Consider the following 18,268-nt stretch of genomic DNA (forward strand, 5'->3'; position numbering starts at 1 on the left):
ACTCTCTCCCAACAGTTTACCACTGTGCCTCCAACTCTGCTGGGTCTGTCCTGCTGGTGATACAAGACATATCTAAGGACATTATCTGCAAGGTATGTTTCTGTGAGTATGATGCTGTTGCTTAACTAGTCTGTGAGACAGCTCTCCTAATACTAGCATTAGCCTATAGATGTTAGTAAGGTTGACTTTATAGGGCCAAAGGTTTTTTTCAAGTGCCTAGATCTATGACAGGTGGTTCAATGCTTTAATATTTTTGTGGAGACTTCATAAGAATTGATACAACTGAGTGGCCATTTCAGAAGGCAGTTGAGAGTGGCTCTCATGTAGGCCAGATCAGCTGAGGATGGCAGATTTCCTCCCCTGACAGGCATTAGTGAGTCAGGTGGATTTTTCTGACAATTGATAATGATTTCATTTTTAATTCCAGATACTTTTAATTGAATTCAAATCCCACTATCCAGCATGTTGGGATTTGAATTTGCATACCGCAAAAATTTTCTGAGTTTCTGGATTAATAGGCTAGCCGCAAGGCCATTGCCTCTCCTTGATTAAACTGACAATGTTACAATATGAAAGAACACAAGGCCTAAATGTAAAAAAATCTTAACTAATCTTTGCCAAAAATCTGAATGAAATGGCTTTGATCTTGAGAACGCGATTGAGAAATGATAGAAAGACGTGGCTGTAATCCTAATTAGCAAAGCCAAGTACAGTGCATTGGAGTAAAAGGCTCCGATGATAATAGCACAAGAGGTCAATCAGATGACCATATCTGCTCCAGTTGAAGATCTAACTAGATTTGCTCCCTTTTCCAGCTCGTGACCCATACCCCTAGTAGCTATGGCAAGTGAATATCTAAATACTGATTCAATGTTGCAAGAATTTTTGGCTCAACTACACTTTCAAGAATTCCAGATTCCCAACAACTTCTGGGTGAAAACAAAATCTATCCTCGATTCTCTTCAATGCTTTCTACCTCTTACTCTGAAGATCTTACTCCCTGATTATGGGGAAATAAAGGACCTGCCTATCCAGCCTGTCTAGGTCCCTCACACAGCTTTCTAAGATCCCCTATCAACTTTTGTTGCTCCAAGGAATATAACCTCAGCCTATCCAAACTTTTGTCATAGTTCAGAACTATCGACTCAGAAAGTAACCTGGTAAATTTTCTCTGCACCTTCTCTAGAGCAATCACATTCTTCCTGAAAGTGTGGCGATACCTACACACAGAACTCCAGTTGTGGCCTAATCAAAGCCTTGAACAGTTTTATACATAATCTCCCTGCTCTTTATTCTATTTCTTAGCTAATAAAGGCTGGTATCCCATGTTCCTTCTAGATTGCCTTATCTAACTGTCCTGTTACCTTCAGGTATCTGTGGATATGTATGATGTGGAGGTGGCAACATGACACCAGGTTATAGTCCAACGGTTTATTTGAATACAAAAGCTTTCAGAGCCTCAGTCCTTCTTCATGTGGTAGAGAAAGAGGTAGTATCAGATTTATAAGTGATCAATTTATAAGTAAAAAATCAAATGTTTACACCGTTGATAAGGATGTACTAAACAAACCTAAGATGTGGTTAAATCTTTAGTCGGTAAGAACGTTTTAATATATTAATATGGATATGTAAATCCAAAAGTTCCTTTCAAGTCACAGTCATGAGGGAACTAAAGGTTTTATCAGTGTAAAGAAGAGACAGTTTAGATCAATGTATCTGTGAGACCATGTTTAGCATCTGTGTTTTAGTTTGGAGTCAGCCTGGTTTTATTTCTAAAGTAGGAATTTATAAAACGTTATCTTGACAGACTGTCTATAAATTGTGCTTTCTGAATAAAACAAAATATATCTGCAAATACAAATTCACCCCGTAGATTCAAGTGTGCGCGTGATAGCTGGGGAAAGAGACACAGTGAGCACGGGTGAAAGTGTACGCGATTGAGAGTATGCGCGAGAGACTGCGCGCGTGAGTGAATGAGAGAGAATGTTTGTGGCGCGGGGTGTGGGATGGAGTGTGCGCGCGTGTGAGAGCGTGTTTGTTGGGGGGGGGTGGTGTGTGGAAGAGAAAGCGCGTGCACGCGCGCGCACGCATGTGCATGACGCAGAAAGTGTGTGCGTGGCACGTGGGAGACAGTGCGTGAGTGCGCAGTGTGGTAGGTCACCTGTAGTGCAACATGAACCTAAGATCCCGGTTGAGGATACGGAAATGTACACGTACACAAAGATGTGTGACCTTTGGCATTTTCCAGAGTCCATCCATTCATAGAATAATCCTTTGCCGTGGCAGCCCTCCCCAAATGCATTACTTTCGAGGGATGAAATCTATTTGCCACTGCTCTGGCCCACCCGACCAGTTCTTATCAGCCTCTTGCAGTTTACTATTTACCACTCTACCAAGTTTTGTGTAATCCACAACTTCTTGACTATTTCCCCTACATTTAAGTCTGAATCATTTATTTACACCTCAAACAGTAATTACTCCAGGACCATAACGTGCAGAATCCTACTGGAAATAGACATCCAGTTATAGACGCAACCCTTAAACATCACCCTCTGCTTCTTGCTTCTCAGCTAATTTTGGATCCAAAGTGCCACTTTGTCTTAGATCCTATGGAATCTTACTCTTTTTGACCCATCTGCCATAAAGGAACATATCAATAACATTGCTGAAGTCCAGTGGAGCTCATAACTATACCTTGAAAAAGTATGAAAAAATACAGAGTCGAGAAGAAAAACTTTACCTCCATCATAGTCACATTAAATGTCATTGTGACTCGGATTAGAGCATGATAGGGCAGAAATCGGATCTGTGAGGGACTCAAACATGGAGAAACTAACCCCACAAATGACTAACAACAAACTCCTCTCACCTGCATAAACCAATTGCGTAATCACTGACACCAATCTCCTCTCAACTGACATAACCAATCTGAATCATTAACACCAATCTCATCTAACATAACAATGACATAAATTTCTTCTTATTAGATATGAAGCAACTCCAAAGATTAATTGCAATCTGTTACTTGGAGTGGACATTTTCCATTAATGTTCATAATAGAGTTCTGTACCAGATGGAAGGTCAAAACTTGGAGGCTCTCCAATTCTCCTTCCTTCTGTCGGATATCAGAGCTGCTACTGTGATGGATGTGCATGTCAGAAAGAATGGTCAGTAAGGATTAAACGGTACTTCCTAATTGCAGTTGTTAATTGAAACGTTTTTGGCTCAGAATTGTACCAAAGGCCAAAGGATGAAATTAAAAGGTGCTAATATTGTTGTAAACTTATTCCTAATGAAAATTCTTCAATTATAGGTGACGATCGTGGATATTGTTCTTCAAGACAGTCTCATGAAACTGCAGACTTGAAAGCACAATCAGCAAAAGACAACATTACGACATGTATTTATATTGTACCTTTAATGTAATGGAACACAGTACACTGCACAAGAGCACTATAAAACAACATTTGACAATAATCCATAGAGAAGTAATTAGGTCAGATGACTACTGGCTTAGTTAAAGATGTTGGTTTTGAGGAGTGACTGCAAGGAGGAACCTGAGGAAGACACACAGACAGACTTAGAATTGCAGAGTTGACTGACAATGGAGAAACAATTATAATTGGGAATATACGAGGCTAGAATTACGGGACTGTGGATATTGCATGAGGTTCAGGGGAAGGGGTAAATTAGAGAGATCGGCAAGGGCAAAGCTGAAGAGAGAGTTTAAAATAATGCTGAAAACTGTAAAGTCAAGATTACGTTTAATTGCAGGCCAATTCACGTTAGTGCACCTGAAAAATGGAGAACAAGGATTTGCTGTGAATTAAGACATGGGCAGCTGAGTTTTGGATGACAAGAAAATTACAAGGGCTGGAATACGGCAGACCAACTGGGAATGTTAAAAAAAAATTGAGTCAAGAGGAAACAATGGCATGAACAAGGATTTCAGCAGACTTGAACTAAGATGGAGTGAAGCCAAGCGATTTGATGGTGGTAGAAGTAGGCAATGTAAATGATAACAGGAACATGAGTTTGGAAGTTAATCTCAGGACTAAAAATGATACTGAGGTTGTAAGCAGAAGAAGACAGAGTCAATCTCAGACTATTTTCAGGAAGAGGGATGTAGTCAGTAGATTGGAAATGGTGCTGAGAGTCGGTGCTAAAAATCGATTACTTCAATTCTTGTCAATAGTTAGTAGGAGGAAATTTCTGTCCATCTAGTTCTGGATGTTGGATAAGAAATCAGGTAACTGAGGAAACAGGGCAGAGTCAAGCCAGCTTGTGATGCAGAATATGAAACAACAGCACAGTTATAGGGATGATTAACATCAAAAGAAACAAATTCAATCTGTCAGAATGAATGTCACTCAGTACTGGACAGTATCAACAGCAGTAACGAAATTGCAATCCGACTCCTGCAGTCATTTGTGACGTCGCTGGTGGCTCAGCAGGTTGGATGATTGAGTGAATCCTTTCCCACATATTGTGCAGGTAAATGGCCTCTCCCCAGTATGAATTCGCTGGTGTGTCAGCAGAATGGATGAACTCATGAATCCCTTTCCACATATGGAGCAGGTGAATGGCCTCTCCCCACTATGAACTCTCTGATGTATCAGGAGTTTGGATGAGTTCATGAAACCCTTCCCACACACAGAGCAGATGAAAGGCCTTGCTTCAGTGTGAGTTCGCTGATGTATCACAAGAGTTGACGACTGAGTGAATCCCCTCCCACACATGGAGCAGGTGAATGGCCTCTCTCCAGTGTGAACTCGCTGGTGTTTTAGCAAGTTGGATGGATGATTGAATCCTTTCTCACAAACGGAGCAGGTGAATGGCCTTTCCTCAGTGTGAACACGCTGGTGTGTCAGAAGTGTAGATGACTGAGTGAATCCTTTCCCACAAACAAAGCACGTGAATGGTCTGTCCCCACTGTGAATTCGACGATGTTTCAGCAGGTTGGATGGATGATTAAATCCTTTTCCACAGATAGAGCAGGCGAAAGGCTTCATCTCAGTGTGAACCCTCTGGTGTGTCAGGAGATTGGATGACTGAGAGAATTCCTTCCCACACACAGAGCAGGTGAAGGGTTTCACTTCGGTGTGAGTTCTCTGGTGTGTTACGAGATTAGATGATTGAGCAAATCCTTTTCCACACATGGAACAGGCGAAAGGCCTCTCCCCAGTGTGAATGCGACGATGGTTTTCCAGCAGGGATGGGTAATTGAATCTCTTTCCACAGTCTCTACATTTCCATGGCTTCTCCATGGTGCGGGTATCCTGTCCCTCTGCAGGTCGAATGACCAGTTCAAGCCTCATAAACACAAAGAGCCCTTCTAGAAGTCCTCCCTGCTGGGAATGGTGCGATGTCTTTTGAGGGCATGTAACTAGTTAATGCTGTTTCCACATTCAGTGGAAACACTTACTTGGCTGTTTGCATCTCATTGCTTTTCCAGTCAGGCTGATTTGAGAAATACAGCAAACATTTTACTTGCCATAGTCATGAACAATGGCATTCAGGCCTTGATGAATCGAGTGATCGTGCTGGTGCGTGACATCATGTATAACTCAAATTTCTCATCTAGAAATTGTCCTCTTCTAAAATTCTATACAGAGTTGTTTACAAATGATTTCGTGCAAATTCAGAAGTGATTAAGAACAATTTTTAACCTCATTTCTAAGGAACAAATTTACCACTCATTTCACCAAACTGTGTTCCACGCACTTGCCCATTTTCAGGCACTGAAATTGGATCCCACCGCTCCATCCTCACTATTTCTTTCTTCCGGGGCCAATTTTCATTCTCCCTGTGCTCGGGTTGATTTCAGTTCAGTCTTCAAAAAGCCTACGTTGTGAAGAAGTGTCAAAGGACTAGAAACGCTAGCTCTGCTTTCCTCTCTCCACAGGTGCTGCGGGACTTGTTAAATGTTCCAAGAAATTGCTTCTGTTTGCTGTCAATTATTTTACTGCGCTAGTCCGGGGGGCCATGAGTCCCGCCTACACGAGTGTACCGAAGTGGACGCGCTTGAGCATTGCTTCCTGTTCAATCACTGCCTCCTTTACAAAGATGGCCACCGGAGTAAACACGGCCCGTGCACGGAGAGGAAGACACACCTTTCCTGATCGGGTCTGACAGATGCTGGCAAGACGGCGGAGACCGTGAACCAGCAATGCGGAATGCAGGAGGGGCTTTTCGGCACTTATTCGGCGGCCTCTGACCTGTCGCGGTTACTCCTGAAGCAGCCAGATCAGCTTGTGGCTTCGGTAGGTGACGGGCATTCACAATTCTCCGCCGCTGAGGGAAGCCCGGAGAGCCTCACAGCGCATGCGTGAGCGCCTGTCCGTGCTTGCGCATTCAGTTATTGACGGTGGATTGTCTGGAGCGCACGTGTCACATAACATGTGATAATGGGAACTGAACATGCTGGAGAATCCAGGATAACAAAGTGTGAAGCTGGATGAACACAGCAAACCAAGCAGCATCTTAGGAGCACAAAAGCTGACGTTTCGGGCCTAGACCCTTCATCAGAGAGGGGGATGAAGATGGGGTTCTGGAATAAATAGGGAGAGAGGGGGAGGCGGACCGAAGATGGAGAGAAAAGAAGATAGGTGGAGAGGAGAGTATAGGTGGGGAGGTAGGGAGGGGATGGGTCAGTCCAGGGAAGATGAACAGGTCAAGGAGGCAGGATGAGGTGGTAGGTTGGGAAATGGAGGTGCGGCTTGAGGTGGGAGGAAGGGATGGGTGAGAGGAAGAACAGGTTGGGGAGGCAGAGACAGGCTGGGCTGGTTTTCGGATGCAGTGGTGGGAGGGGAAGAACTGGGCTGGTTTTGGGATGCAGTGGGGGAAGGGGAGATTTTGAAGCTTGTGAAGTCCACATCGATACCATTGGGCTGCAGGGTTCCCAAGCGGAATATGAGTTGCTGTTCCTGCAACCTTCGGGTGGCATCATTGTGGCACTGCAGGAGGCCCATGATGGACATGTCATCTGAGGAATGGGAGGGGGAGTTAAAATGGTTCGCGTGATACGTTGTAACCCACCCTCCTGCAAAAATTCCATCCCCCATTGCCAATTCCTCCGCCTCCGCCGCATCTGCTCCCAGGATGAGGCATTCCACTCCCGCACATCCCAGATGTCCACGTTCTTCAAGGACCGCAACTTTCCCCCCGCAGTGGTCGAGAACGCCCTTGACCGTGTCTCCCGCATTTCCCGCAACACATCCCTCACACCCCGCCCCCGCCACAACCGCCCTCAGAGGATCTCCCTCGTTCTCCAATACCACCCCACCAACCTCCGGATACAACGCATCATCCTCTGACACTTCCGCCATCTACAATCCGACCCCACCACCCAAGACATTTTTCCATCCCCACCCTTGTCTACCTTCCGGAGAGACCACTCTCTCCCCGACTCCCTTGTCTGCTCCACACTCCTCTCCAACCCCACTACACCCAGCACCTGCCCCTGCAACCTCAGGAAGTGCTACACTTGCCCCCACACCTCCTCCCTCACCCCCATCCCAGGCCCCAAGATGACCTTCCATATCAAGCAGATGTTCACCTGCACATCTGCCAATGTGGTATATTGTATCCATTGTACCCAGTATGGCTTCCTCTACATTGGGGAAACCAAGTGGAGGCTTGGGGACCGCTTTGCAGAACACCTCCGCTCGGTTTGCAACAAACAACTGCACCTCCCAGTTGCGAACCATTTCAACTCCCCCTCCCATTCCTCAGACGACATGTCCATCATGGGCCTCCTGCAGTGCCACAATGATGCCACCCGAAGGTTGCAAGAACAGCAACTCATATTCCGCTTGGGAACCCTGCAGCCCAATGGTATCAATGTGGACTTCACAAGCTTCAAAATCTCCCCTTCCCCCACTGCATCCCAAAACCAGCCCAGTTCTTCCCCTACCCCCACTGCATCACACAACCAGCCCAGCTCGTCCCCTTCTGCCACTGCATCCTAAAACCAGCCCAGCCTGTCTCCGCCTCCCTAACCTGTTCTTCCTCTCACCCATCCCTTCCTCCCACCTCAAGCCGCACCTCCATTTCCTACCTACCACCTCATCCCGCCTCCTTGACCTGTCCATCTTCCCTGGACTGACCTATCCCCTCCCTCCCTCCTCGCCTATACTCTTCTCTCCCCTTATCTTCTTTTCTCTCCATCTCCGGTCCGCCTCCCCATCTCTCCCTATTTATTCCAGTTCCCTGTTCCCATCCCCCTCTCTGATGAAGGGTCTAGGCCCAAAACGTCAGCTTTTGTGCTCCTGAGATGCTGCTTGGCCTCCTGTGTTCATCCAGCTCCACACTTTGTTATCTCACATAACATGTACTGCCCCTGCAAGTGTCTTACCCTTGCAGGCCGCAGCTAATGTGATATGCCTGTGAACCTGGGTTTAATTTACTGAATGGTTTAATTTTTAAAAAAAATTGCATTCTATGTAGTAAAGAATCATTACAATGTTTTTCTCCTACTTGAAACCTAGCTGCTAAATGATGTGATGGGTCTTGGCTGAATAGAACTGTCAGTGAAACAGATAGGCATTTTCATCCTAAAGAGGCGAGCAGAACTTAAAATAAGTTGTGGAGGCCAAGCCATTAAGTGGTTTCAGTGTCGAGATAAGAGCAAATTACTGCAGATGCTGAAACCTGAACTGAAAGCAAAGAAAAGTGCTGGAGGTCACAGCGAGTCAGCCAGCATCCATGGAAAGAAAACCAGCTGACATCTCGAGTCTGGATGATTCTGGTGAAGAGTCATCTAGACTCAAAATGTTAGCTTGTTTTCTTTCCAGGGATGCTGCTTGGCTCACTGTGATCTCCGGCACTTTTGTTTTCAGTTAAGATAAAGGTAGACAGGTTCTTAATTAGTTATGCGCTTCAGATTGGTATGACAGGTCGGCACAACATTGAGGGCCGAAGGGCCTGTACTGTGCTGTAATGTTCTATGTTCTATGTTCTATGTTCTAAGGGATCAAGGCTTACAGTGAGAGGGCTGGAGAATTGGATTGAGAAACATATCGGCCCTGATTGATTGGCAAAGTAGACCCAATGGGCTGAGTGACATAATTGTGCTCCCACATTCTTATGGTCATATATCATTTCCATTCATATCATGATTAGTATTTTGATTGATTACTCTAGGGATCAGTGAAGCACTTGCCTTTTGTTTTACTCGAATACGTCTGCCCTATGCATCTAATCTTGTTCTGGCTTCTCTGCAGATAGGTTTCAATACAACAAGGATAAGACATTTCATTTCATACACTAGAAATGACTTAGATAAGGAAAAGGCCTGTGTCTCTGTAGGGCTTAATATTGATGCATGGACACAATAGATATCACTTTGTTGATTTTTAGAAATAACAGACTAATCAGGGCATAGATCATTAGCACAGTTGCAAAATCAAAGTTCTAAGGGTGAATAGTTATGCAGACAATAACAAAATTAATATCTACTGGACATTAAAAACATTAATATTAAATTGCAGTTTTGTGATAGGAGGAGGGCCGAAAGACAGAAATCAGAAGTTGTGAAAGTCACAGCATGGTGAGGGTGACAGGGCATGAGGCAAGCCTAACTTAATTGACACAAGCTGTGTGAGGAACTAACAGTACAAACAGGGCATATGACCCATGATATAATCATGGTGCATAAAGGTAATCTCACACAATATGGTATGATATGAGATCTGTGGAAGTTTTGAGATATTTCTCAACATGCTTTGAGGGTTTCACCCTCATGTGCATGGGTGTGTTAATAAATTGCCACCTGCATTTCAATGCTGACTCTTGTCAAGTCATAGAAACATACGACACTGACACATCCCCGTTGGCTCAACTCATCCATGCTAATTAAGTTTCCTAAACTTAACTCAGAGCTGGTCAGAACTGCCGATGCTGGAGTCTGAGATAACACAGTGTGGAGCACGAGGAACAAAGCAGGCCAGGCAGCATCAGAGAAGCAGGAAAGTTAACATTTCGGGCTGTGACTCCATTTCTGATGAAGAGTCCTGACCCAAAATGTTAGCTTCCCTGCTCCTCTGATGCTGCCTGGCCTGCAGTGTTCGTCCAGTTCCACACGGCTTTATTCTAAACTGAACTGGATTCTTTTGCCCACATCCCTCTAAACTTCCCTTACCAATGTCTTTTAAATATCATAACTGTATCCACCTCTACTAGTTCCTCTGGCAGCTAATTCATTTATGCAGCACCCTCTGTGTGAAAAAACTTGCTCAAGTTCGCTTTAAATATTTCTCCTTCAACCTTAAAACTATATCCTCATGTTTTTGCACCTTCCAACCTGAGGAAAAGAACTTGGCCATTTGTCTCATCTACGCCCCTCATGACTTTATAAATTTCTTTGTGTGTGTGTGTCTCTGTCTGTCTCTCTCTCTCTCTCTGCTGCTGCTTCGCTCTGGTGTGTCCAGACACGCCTCTAAGGAGGCTGGAGAGTGGGAGCAACCTTCTTGAATTGTCCAATGACTTGACCAATCAGGGTCATCCACTTAATTTGGTTTACCACCTTGAAATGTTGTTAATGCCTTTCTATGGCTTTTGACCCAGAATATGCACTGGTCTTTTGTTTCACTCAGACATGTCTGCCCCATGCATCTAGTCTTGTTTTATTTGTCAGGAAATGTTGAACTGCCTTTTTACACTCACTAATGTGTTCTAGTTTCTCTCTGGTTTTCGACTGTCAATGCTCGAATTTTGAAAAGCCCTGTCTTCAGGCAGAATTATCTCTGTGTATGTCTTGACTGAGTCATTTCCAGCACACCTTGCTTTTTGTGCCAAATTTTGTGCCATTTATATTTTAGTTGCTGTGCTTGTATTAATTTTATTTTACTTGAGCAGTTGCAGGGTGCTTTAATTGCATGTGGCAACCAAAATAAGACCCCACGAGTTAGCAAGACAACCCTCACAACTTGACTATTCCTCAATTAGTAGCGGGATATAGCTACGATTCAAATCTACAGCACCCATCTCTAGAAGTGTTCAGGTTTTGATCCTTGTGCAGTGTTGTTCTTCAAAGTTCTCCTCATGAAGGATTGTGGTGTTGGATTCTTATACAGGCTTTTGACTCTCAGGTCTATGATGTGATATTATTCTCTCAATTTTTTTCAACTATATTATTGACTACGTCTCTCGAAACATCAAGTCAGCGACTTACTTTCTTATGAGAAGTAGTTTCCCCGTAATTTATTATACTTGCCATTAACCCTCAGTTTGAGGACACATCCTGGTTTTGTAATTATCACTTTAAATTCTTCAGCAGTGCAGTAAATAACTCGAAGATGGCAGCAGAATAGCATTGCTGCTTTTGAGCTCCTGGTCCAGGATTTGTCCAGCTCCGTCTACTTTCTTTGTTTCTTCTTTATTTCTTTTTCCTTTGCTCTTGTTTTGTTTTTTTTTCTCTTTTAAAGCCTTTCTCAGAATCGTCAGTGAGGTGAGAATGTGCATGGCCCTCCTGGTATGTGCAGCAGTGGTGACAACAGGAGAGTGGAATGTGCAGCACAGAAGAGAAAGCAAGCCTTGCAGCATGGAGGAGAGAGCAAGCCCTGTTTGTCAACATGGTTGAAAAACAGATAGTTACAAATTGTTACCCCTCCAAAACCTCAAACTGTCCAAGCTGTGATGGACTTCATGTCAGGGTCTTAATTGCAAGGTAATCAGATAGGGTCAGAGATAACAAAGTGTAGAGCTGGATGAACACAGCAGGCCAAGCAGCATCAAAGGAGCAGGAAGGTTTGGAAAGGGAAAGTTATGTTTAACAAATCTATTGGAGGGAGTTATTTGAGGAAGTAATATGCAGTGGGAAAAGAAGAATCAATGGAAGTACTGCACTTAGATTTACAGAAGGCATTTGAAAGGGTGCCACATCAAAGATTATTGTGGAATTAAATGTCCATAATAGAGGGTTGGGGTTAGCATGGCCAGAAGTTTGGCTGGGTAACAGGAAGCACAGTTGAGATAAATGCATCTTTTTAAGGTGAACAAGATGTAACGAGTGTTGTTTAACAGATCAGCGCCATGTGCTCAACTGTTTACAATTTATATAAATGACTTGAATGAGGAGACGGATTGGTCTGAACTGCTCTTAACAATTTTGCGTGTAAATTAATCAATTGGAAAACATGTGAATGGTGGCAAATGGATTTTAAAAAAAAACATGATTTGGTAGTGGGGGAAATAAAACATCCAGTTGCATGTAAGAGCATTTCTGCATTTTAAAAAAATGAAAGGATAGAATGTATGGTTGCCAAATTTGCAGATGACGCAAAAACAGGTCAGAAGGTAAGTTTTGAAGAGGATGTAAGGAGGCTCCAAATGTTTAGACAAATTAAATGAGAAGTGGAATGTTATGTGGGGAAGTAAAGCTGTCCATGTTGACAGGAAGAAATTTTTTTTAAAACATTAGTCCCATGCTGACAGATTGCAGACCTCTGAGATGTAGAGGGATCTTTGTATCCTCTTGCATAAATGGCAAGTTTAGGATGTAGGCACATCAAGCAATTACGAGGCAGTTGAGTACAAAAGTGGGAAGGGCAGTTATACAGGGCATAGGTAAAACTGTATTGCCTGTATACAGTATTGGTCACCTTATTTAAGAGGATGTAAATGAGTTAGATTCAGATAAGGGAAGGTTTACCAGACTAATGAAATGGGTGGGTTGTCTTGTGAAGAAAAGGTGGACAGACTAGGCTGGTATTCATTGGTGATAGTAGGAACTGCCGATGCTGGAGAATCTGAGATAACACGGTGTGAAGCTGGATGAACACAGCGGGCCAAGCAGCATCAGAAGAGCAGGGAAGCTTGATGTTTCAAGTTGGGACCCTTCTTCCTGCTTCTCTGATGCTGCTTGGCCCGCTGTGTTCATCCAGCTTCACACCACATAATTTCTGGTATCCACTGGAGTTTGGAGTAAGAGGTCATTTGATTGAAATATAGAAGATCAAAGAAGTCTTGACAGGCTCCATATGGAAATAATGTTTCCTCTAACAAGAAAATTGAGACTAGGGGATCACCCACTGAAAACAGATGAGGCAAAATACTTTCTAAAAGGTCAACAGTTTTTCAAGCCCTTAATGAAAAGGTGGTGTAAGCAGAAGTCCTGGAATATTTTTGGGAAAGACGTAGATAACTGGTAAAGTGGGGGAGTGGTGAAAGGTTATCAGGGTAGACAGGAATATTGAACTGCAGTTCAATACTGATCTGATTGATTCATTGTACCTTATTAAATGGAGTAGGCTTGAGGGGCCAAATGCCCTAAACTTGCTTTTTATTTTATGTACATATCCTGTTGTTAATAATATCCAGGATAGGCCCATCCTCACTGGTTTCAGTTTCTGTGGATGTTAATAATCAAAAGCCCAATTAAATGGAGTAATATTCTAGATAAAAACATAAAATTTGTTAAACCATGTGTTAGCTTGTTTTTTAAAATAAAAACAATTACACAAATTAGTTATTTTTACAAAGCACTTGCAGTTTTGTCAATGAAAGTAATGCAGTAAGCTGGGGATATAAAAATCAGCGCAAGAGCAAGGAGGAGAATTAAAATAACAAACCTCTGGAATGAAGGTGTCCTTCCAGTGGTCACACGGCAAATGTTTTGTAGTTTTGTCAATGAAAGCAAGTGTGAGGAACTCACCAACTCCTTTACAACTAAGGCTGATTGCAGCTGCTGTTTCTGTTGCTTCCCTCCCATCCAACAGTCATTATATCCACTTTTTCTAGTTTTGTTTCACCTATCCTGCCAGATGCTCATAATGTGGCCTACACTGCACTGGAAGACCAGACATTTGCCGTGTGACCACTGCAAGGACACCTTCATTCCAGTGGTTTTTTATTTTAATTCTCCTCTTTGCTCTTGCGCTGATTTTTATGTCCTCAGCTTACTGCATTGTTCCAGGAAAACTCAATAGAAACTTGGGGCATGCAATTTATCTTTAGATAAGACATTTTGCAATCTCTGGGTTTGACATTGAGTTCAACAATTTCAGACTATGATCAATCTTGCTTTTGGCAGATCCATTGTGTTAAGTGCCAACTAAACAGCACAATGTCCTTTCAAGTTTTAATATTCAAGAATATTAATCCTTTCTGCTGAGAAAGTTATAAATCAATAGATCTTCTGTAGTCCCACTGATGATGAAATAAGAGATCCTTGAAGCTGGAATCACAGGTAGATAGGGTAGTGAAGGAGGCGTTTGGTGGAATGCCTTTATTGGTCAGTGCAGTGAGTGCAGGAGTTCAGAATTCATGTTGCAGATATACAGGACATTGGTTAGGCCACTTTTGCAATACTGTTAAATTCTTGTCTCCCTGTTATAGGAAAGATTTTGTAAAGCTTGAAAGGAAAATATTCAGAAGAATGTTGGCAGGATTGGAGGGAGCTTCAGGGACAGGTGGAAATAGGCTGGGGCTATTTTCCCTGGAGCATTGGAGGCTGAGAGGTGACCTTCTAGAGGTATAAAATTGGGAGGGGATGGATTGGGCAAATAGCCATGGTCTTTATCCCCAGGGTAGGGCAGTCCAAAACTAGAAGGTTTAGGTTTAAGGTGAGAGGGGAAAGATTTAAAAAGGCACCTAAGGGGCAACTTTTTCACAGAGGATGGTGCATGAATGGATTGAGCTGCAAGAGGAAGTGGTGCACGCAGACAAAATTACAACATTTAAAAGTAATCAGGATAGACACATGAGATAACAAGGTGTAGAGCTGGACGAACACAGCAGGCCAAGCAGCAGCAAATGGGAGCAAGAAAGCTGACGTTTCAGACCTGGACCCTTCTTCTGAAATATCTGCAGTTCCTGCTATCTCTGAAACAGGGCAGATACACGAATAGGAAAGGTTTACAGGGATATGGTCCAAATGCTGGCGAATAGGACTCGATTAAATCTGATCAACACAGGCGAGTTAGAGCAAAGGATCTGTTTTCATGCTGTATATCTAGCTCAATACCTGACTGAGAGGGTACCTCTCGCGTCTGTTGATGACGAAATCACTGCATCACGGGTGTCCCACTGATGACGGAACCAATCATCCGACTGCTTCAGTCAGAGCCCTGAGGAATCTGTCTCGATACATCGCGGATAATAAAATGTGAGGCTGGATGAACACAGCAGGCCAAGCAGCATCTCAGGAGCACAAAAGCTGACGTTTCGGGCCTAGACCCTTCATCAGAGAGGGGGATGGGGAGAGGGAACTGGAATAAATAGGGAGAGAGGGGGAGGCGGACCGAAGATGGAGAGTAAAGAAGATAGGTGGAGAGAGTGTAGGTGGGGAGGTAGGGAGGGGATAGGTCAGTCCAGGAAAGACGGACAGGTCAAGGAGGTGGGATGAGGTTAGTAGGTAGCTGGGGGTGCGGCTTGGGGTGGGAGGAAGGGATGGGTGAGAGGAAGAACCGGTTAGGGAGGCAGAGACAGGTTGGACTGGTTTTGGGATGCAGTGGGTGGGGGGGAAGAGCTGGGCTGGTTGTGTGGTGCAGTGGGGAGAGGAGACGAACTGGGCTGGTTTTGGGATGCAGTAGGGGAAGGGGAGATTTTGAAACTGGTGAAGTCCACATTGATACCATATGGCTGCAGGGTTCCCAGGCGGAATATGAGTTGCTGTTCCTGCAACCTTCGGGTGGCATCATTGTGGCGCTGCAGGAGGCCCATGATGGACATGTCATCTAAAGAATGGGAGGGGGAGTGGAAATGGTTTGCGACTGGGATGTGCAGTTGTTTGTTGCGAACTGAGTGGAGGTGTTCTGCAAAGCAGTCCCCAAGCCTCCGCTTGGTTTCCCCAATGTAGAGGAAGCCGCACCGGGTACAGTGGATACAGTATACCGCATTGGCAGATGTGCAGGTGAACCTCTGCTTAATGTGGAATGTCATCTTGGGGCCTGGGATGGGGGTGAGGGAGGAGGTGTGGGGGCAAGTGTAGCATTTCCTGCGGTTGCAGGGGAAGGTGCCGGGTGTGGTGGGGTTGGAGGGGAGTGTGGAGCGAACAAGGGAGTCACGGAGAGAGTGGTCTCTCCGGAAAGCAGACAGGGGAGGGGAAGGAAAAATGTCTTGGGTGGTGGGGTCGGATTGTAAATGCCGGAAGTGTCAGAGGATAATGCGTTGTATCCGGAGGTTGGTGGGGTGGTGTGTGAGAACGAGGGGGATCCTCTTGGGGCGGTTGTGGCGGCATCCCTAAATCAGCCCAGTTCGTCCCCTCCCCCCACTGCACCACACAACCAGCCCAGCTCTTCCCCCCCACCCACTGCATCCCAAAACCAGTCCAACCTGTCGCTGCCTCCCTAACCTGTTCTTCCTCTCACCCATCCCTTCCTCCCACCCCAAGCCGCACCCCCATCTACCTACTAACCTCATCCCACCTCCTTGACCTGTCCGTCTTCCCTGGACTGACCTATTCCCTCCCTACCTCCCCACCTATACTCTCCTCTCCACCTATCTTCTTTACTCTCCATCTTCGGTCCGCCTCCCCCTCTCTCCCTATTTATTCCAGTTCCCTCCCCCCATCCCCCTCTCTGATGAAGGGTCTAGGCCCGAAACGTCAGCTTTTGTGCTCCTGAGATGCTGCTTGGCCTGCTGTGTTCATCCAGCCTCACATTTTATTATCTTGGATTCTCCAGCATCTGCAGTTCCCATTATCTTCGATACATCGCGGCTTCAGTTCCCACATTGGTCGCTGAGTACACCACACCGTTGCCTCTGAACAACGGGGCTCTGCATTGGTCCATTCGTACGCGGTTGAGCTGGCGCCCGTTGGTCAACCTCCACGTCGATCAAGACCGAGCGGGCGTGGCACCTTGATCCTTCGGGTCGGACTGGTGAAGCGAAATGCCAATCAACGAGTGGGCGGGCCTCGTTGGGTAAGATCTCTCCCCATTGGCCCCAGGTTGGGAAGGCTCCAGGTTGACCAGGCCGTGGTTTGTGGGTGATATTTTAAATTTTTTGTTTCTCGCTCTGCGCATTGTCTGTGATATTCCGATTAACTGGCCGATAATTCAATGTGGCAAGGTAGCTTGAGGTCATTTTGTAGCGACTGGTAGTTGGAAAGCGACATGTACAACTACTGGATTCCAGTTACACTGCGGGCTGTGCATCAAGTGCCCCGAAGGAATCCCTGTGAAATTGTAACAAAACAAGGACTGCTGATGCTGGAGGCCTGAAACACAATCACCAGGTCTGGTAGAACCTGTGGAGACAAAACAGCGACAGTCCCTGCGAGTTTTTTTTTGACATATGTCTGGGTAACAGTGCCACCTCGGCTTTCCTAGCTTAGGTCCGATTAAACAGGTTTCTCCCCTTCACTTGCTTTAGGATTTGGATGTGAGAGCTGTGTGATCTTGCACGTCATTTATTGCTAATTTATTACCCAGAGGTTTGAATTGGTAACGATGGAGAAACTGTCTGTGTTTGTGGTTATCACTCCGTTGAATCTAACAGAACCTTCTTGAGTCCACGTTGGTGTGGACTAGCACGAAAATCCTGTAATTATTCGGTTCCCTATTAGGTACAGTGTTGGAATTACTCCCCAGAGTGCAATCAATGGAAAATTCCATGCATTGTTGAGAATTTGCACACTTGCACTGGCTCTCTTTCACCCTCTGTAAAAAGGAAACCCTTTGAAAGATTCGTAATTTAAGCAGTACTGTGTGGCTGGATTTTTAGTGGTGTATTAACGTCACCTTTACTGCTAAGCACCTTCTTGACCATAAAAAACTTGCACGTACCTTTTTCAAAAACATGTTCAAGCATGTTGTCAACACACCTCTGTTGCAGCTGGGATGATGGCAAACCTTCTGGCTTATAGGTCAGGACTCTATTACTTCATCACAAAAATGATTAGAAGCTTACATTTATGTTTGCCAAATATAAAATTTTTGATATTATACATTTTTAAAAAAAGTATATAGTTCATGAAAAGTTTACCTTTTTGATTTAACTTTCACCTGAATCTAGTTGCAACATTTTACTTATGTGCATGTTCAGCAACACTTTGAATGATATAAAGTGTTTTTTTACTTTCTGGTTTATTGTGTGAATGTTTAATTGCGATCAGAAGTTTATCTGCTTCCTGATCCGCTTACCGACATCAATGCTGCAGCATGCCACAGCATTTCCTTGATTTAGCAGTGAAATCTAAATTTATCAGGAAGAGAGAATTCATGCCACTGGGATCTCTTGATCTTTGTGGACGTCTTTCTTCAGGGTCACCAACAAGTGCCGTTGCTGACCATGACATCAGCATGAGTGTGAGCTAAACTTCTTA

The 18,268-nt window shown here is 44.5% G+C and overlaps 2 protein-coding genes across 7 annotated transcripts in view; one reads left to right on the forward strand and one right to left on the reverse strand.

Moving 5' to 3' along the window:
• Positions 1-3,399: 3,399 nt before the first annotated feature.
• The window catches only part of LOC125446548 (gastrula zinc finger protein XlCGF57.1-like), a 71,427-nt gene continuing 56,558 nt past the window's right edge, over positions 3,400-18,268 (reverse strand). The window contains exon 3 of the mRNA XM_048520217.2: positions 3,400-5,186. Coding sequence (XP_048376174.1) covers positions 4,425-5,186 — 762 coding nt within the window. The 3' untranslated portion in view covers positions 3,400-4,424. The remainder of the gene's footprint in view (positions 5,187-18,268) is intronic.
• The window catches only part of zcchc17 (zinc finger, CCHC domain containing 17), a 32,923-nt gene continuing 20,703 nt past the window's right edge, over positions 6,049-18,268 (forward strand). For 2 of the 6 annotated variants that reach the window (XM_048520194.2, XM_048520200.2), the window contains exon 1: positions 16,531-16,926. The gene's annotated coding sequence lies outside the window, so the exon portion shown is untranslated. The other 4 variants (XM_048520195.2, XM_048520197.2, XM_048520198.2 and 1 more) reach the window with 4 other exon arrangements.

Source organism: Stegostoma tigrinum, chromosome 34 (genome assembly GCF_030684315.1).
Source record: "Stegostoma tigrinum isolate sSteTig4 chromosome 34, sSteTig4.hap1, whole genome shotgun sequence".
NCBI lineage: Eukaryota > Metazoa > Chordata > Chondrichthyes > Orectolobiformes > Stegostomatidae > Stegostoma > Stegostoma tigrinum.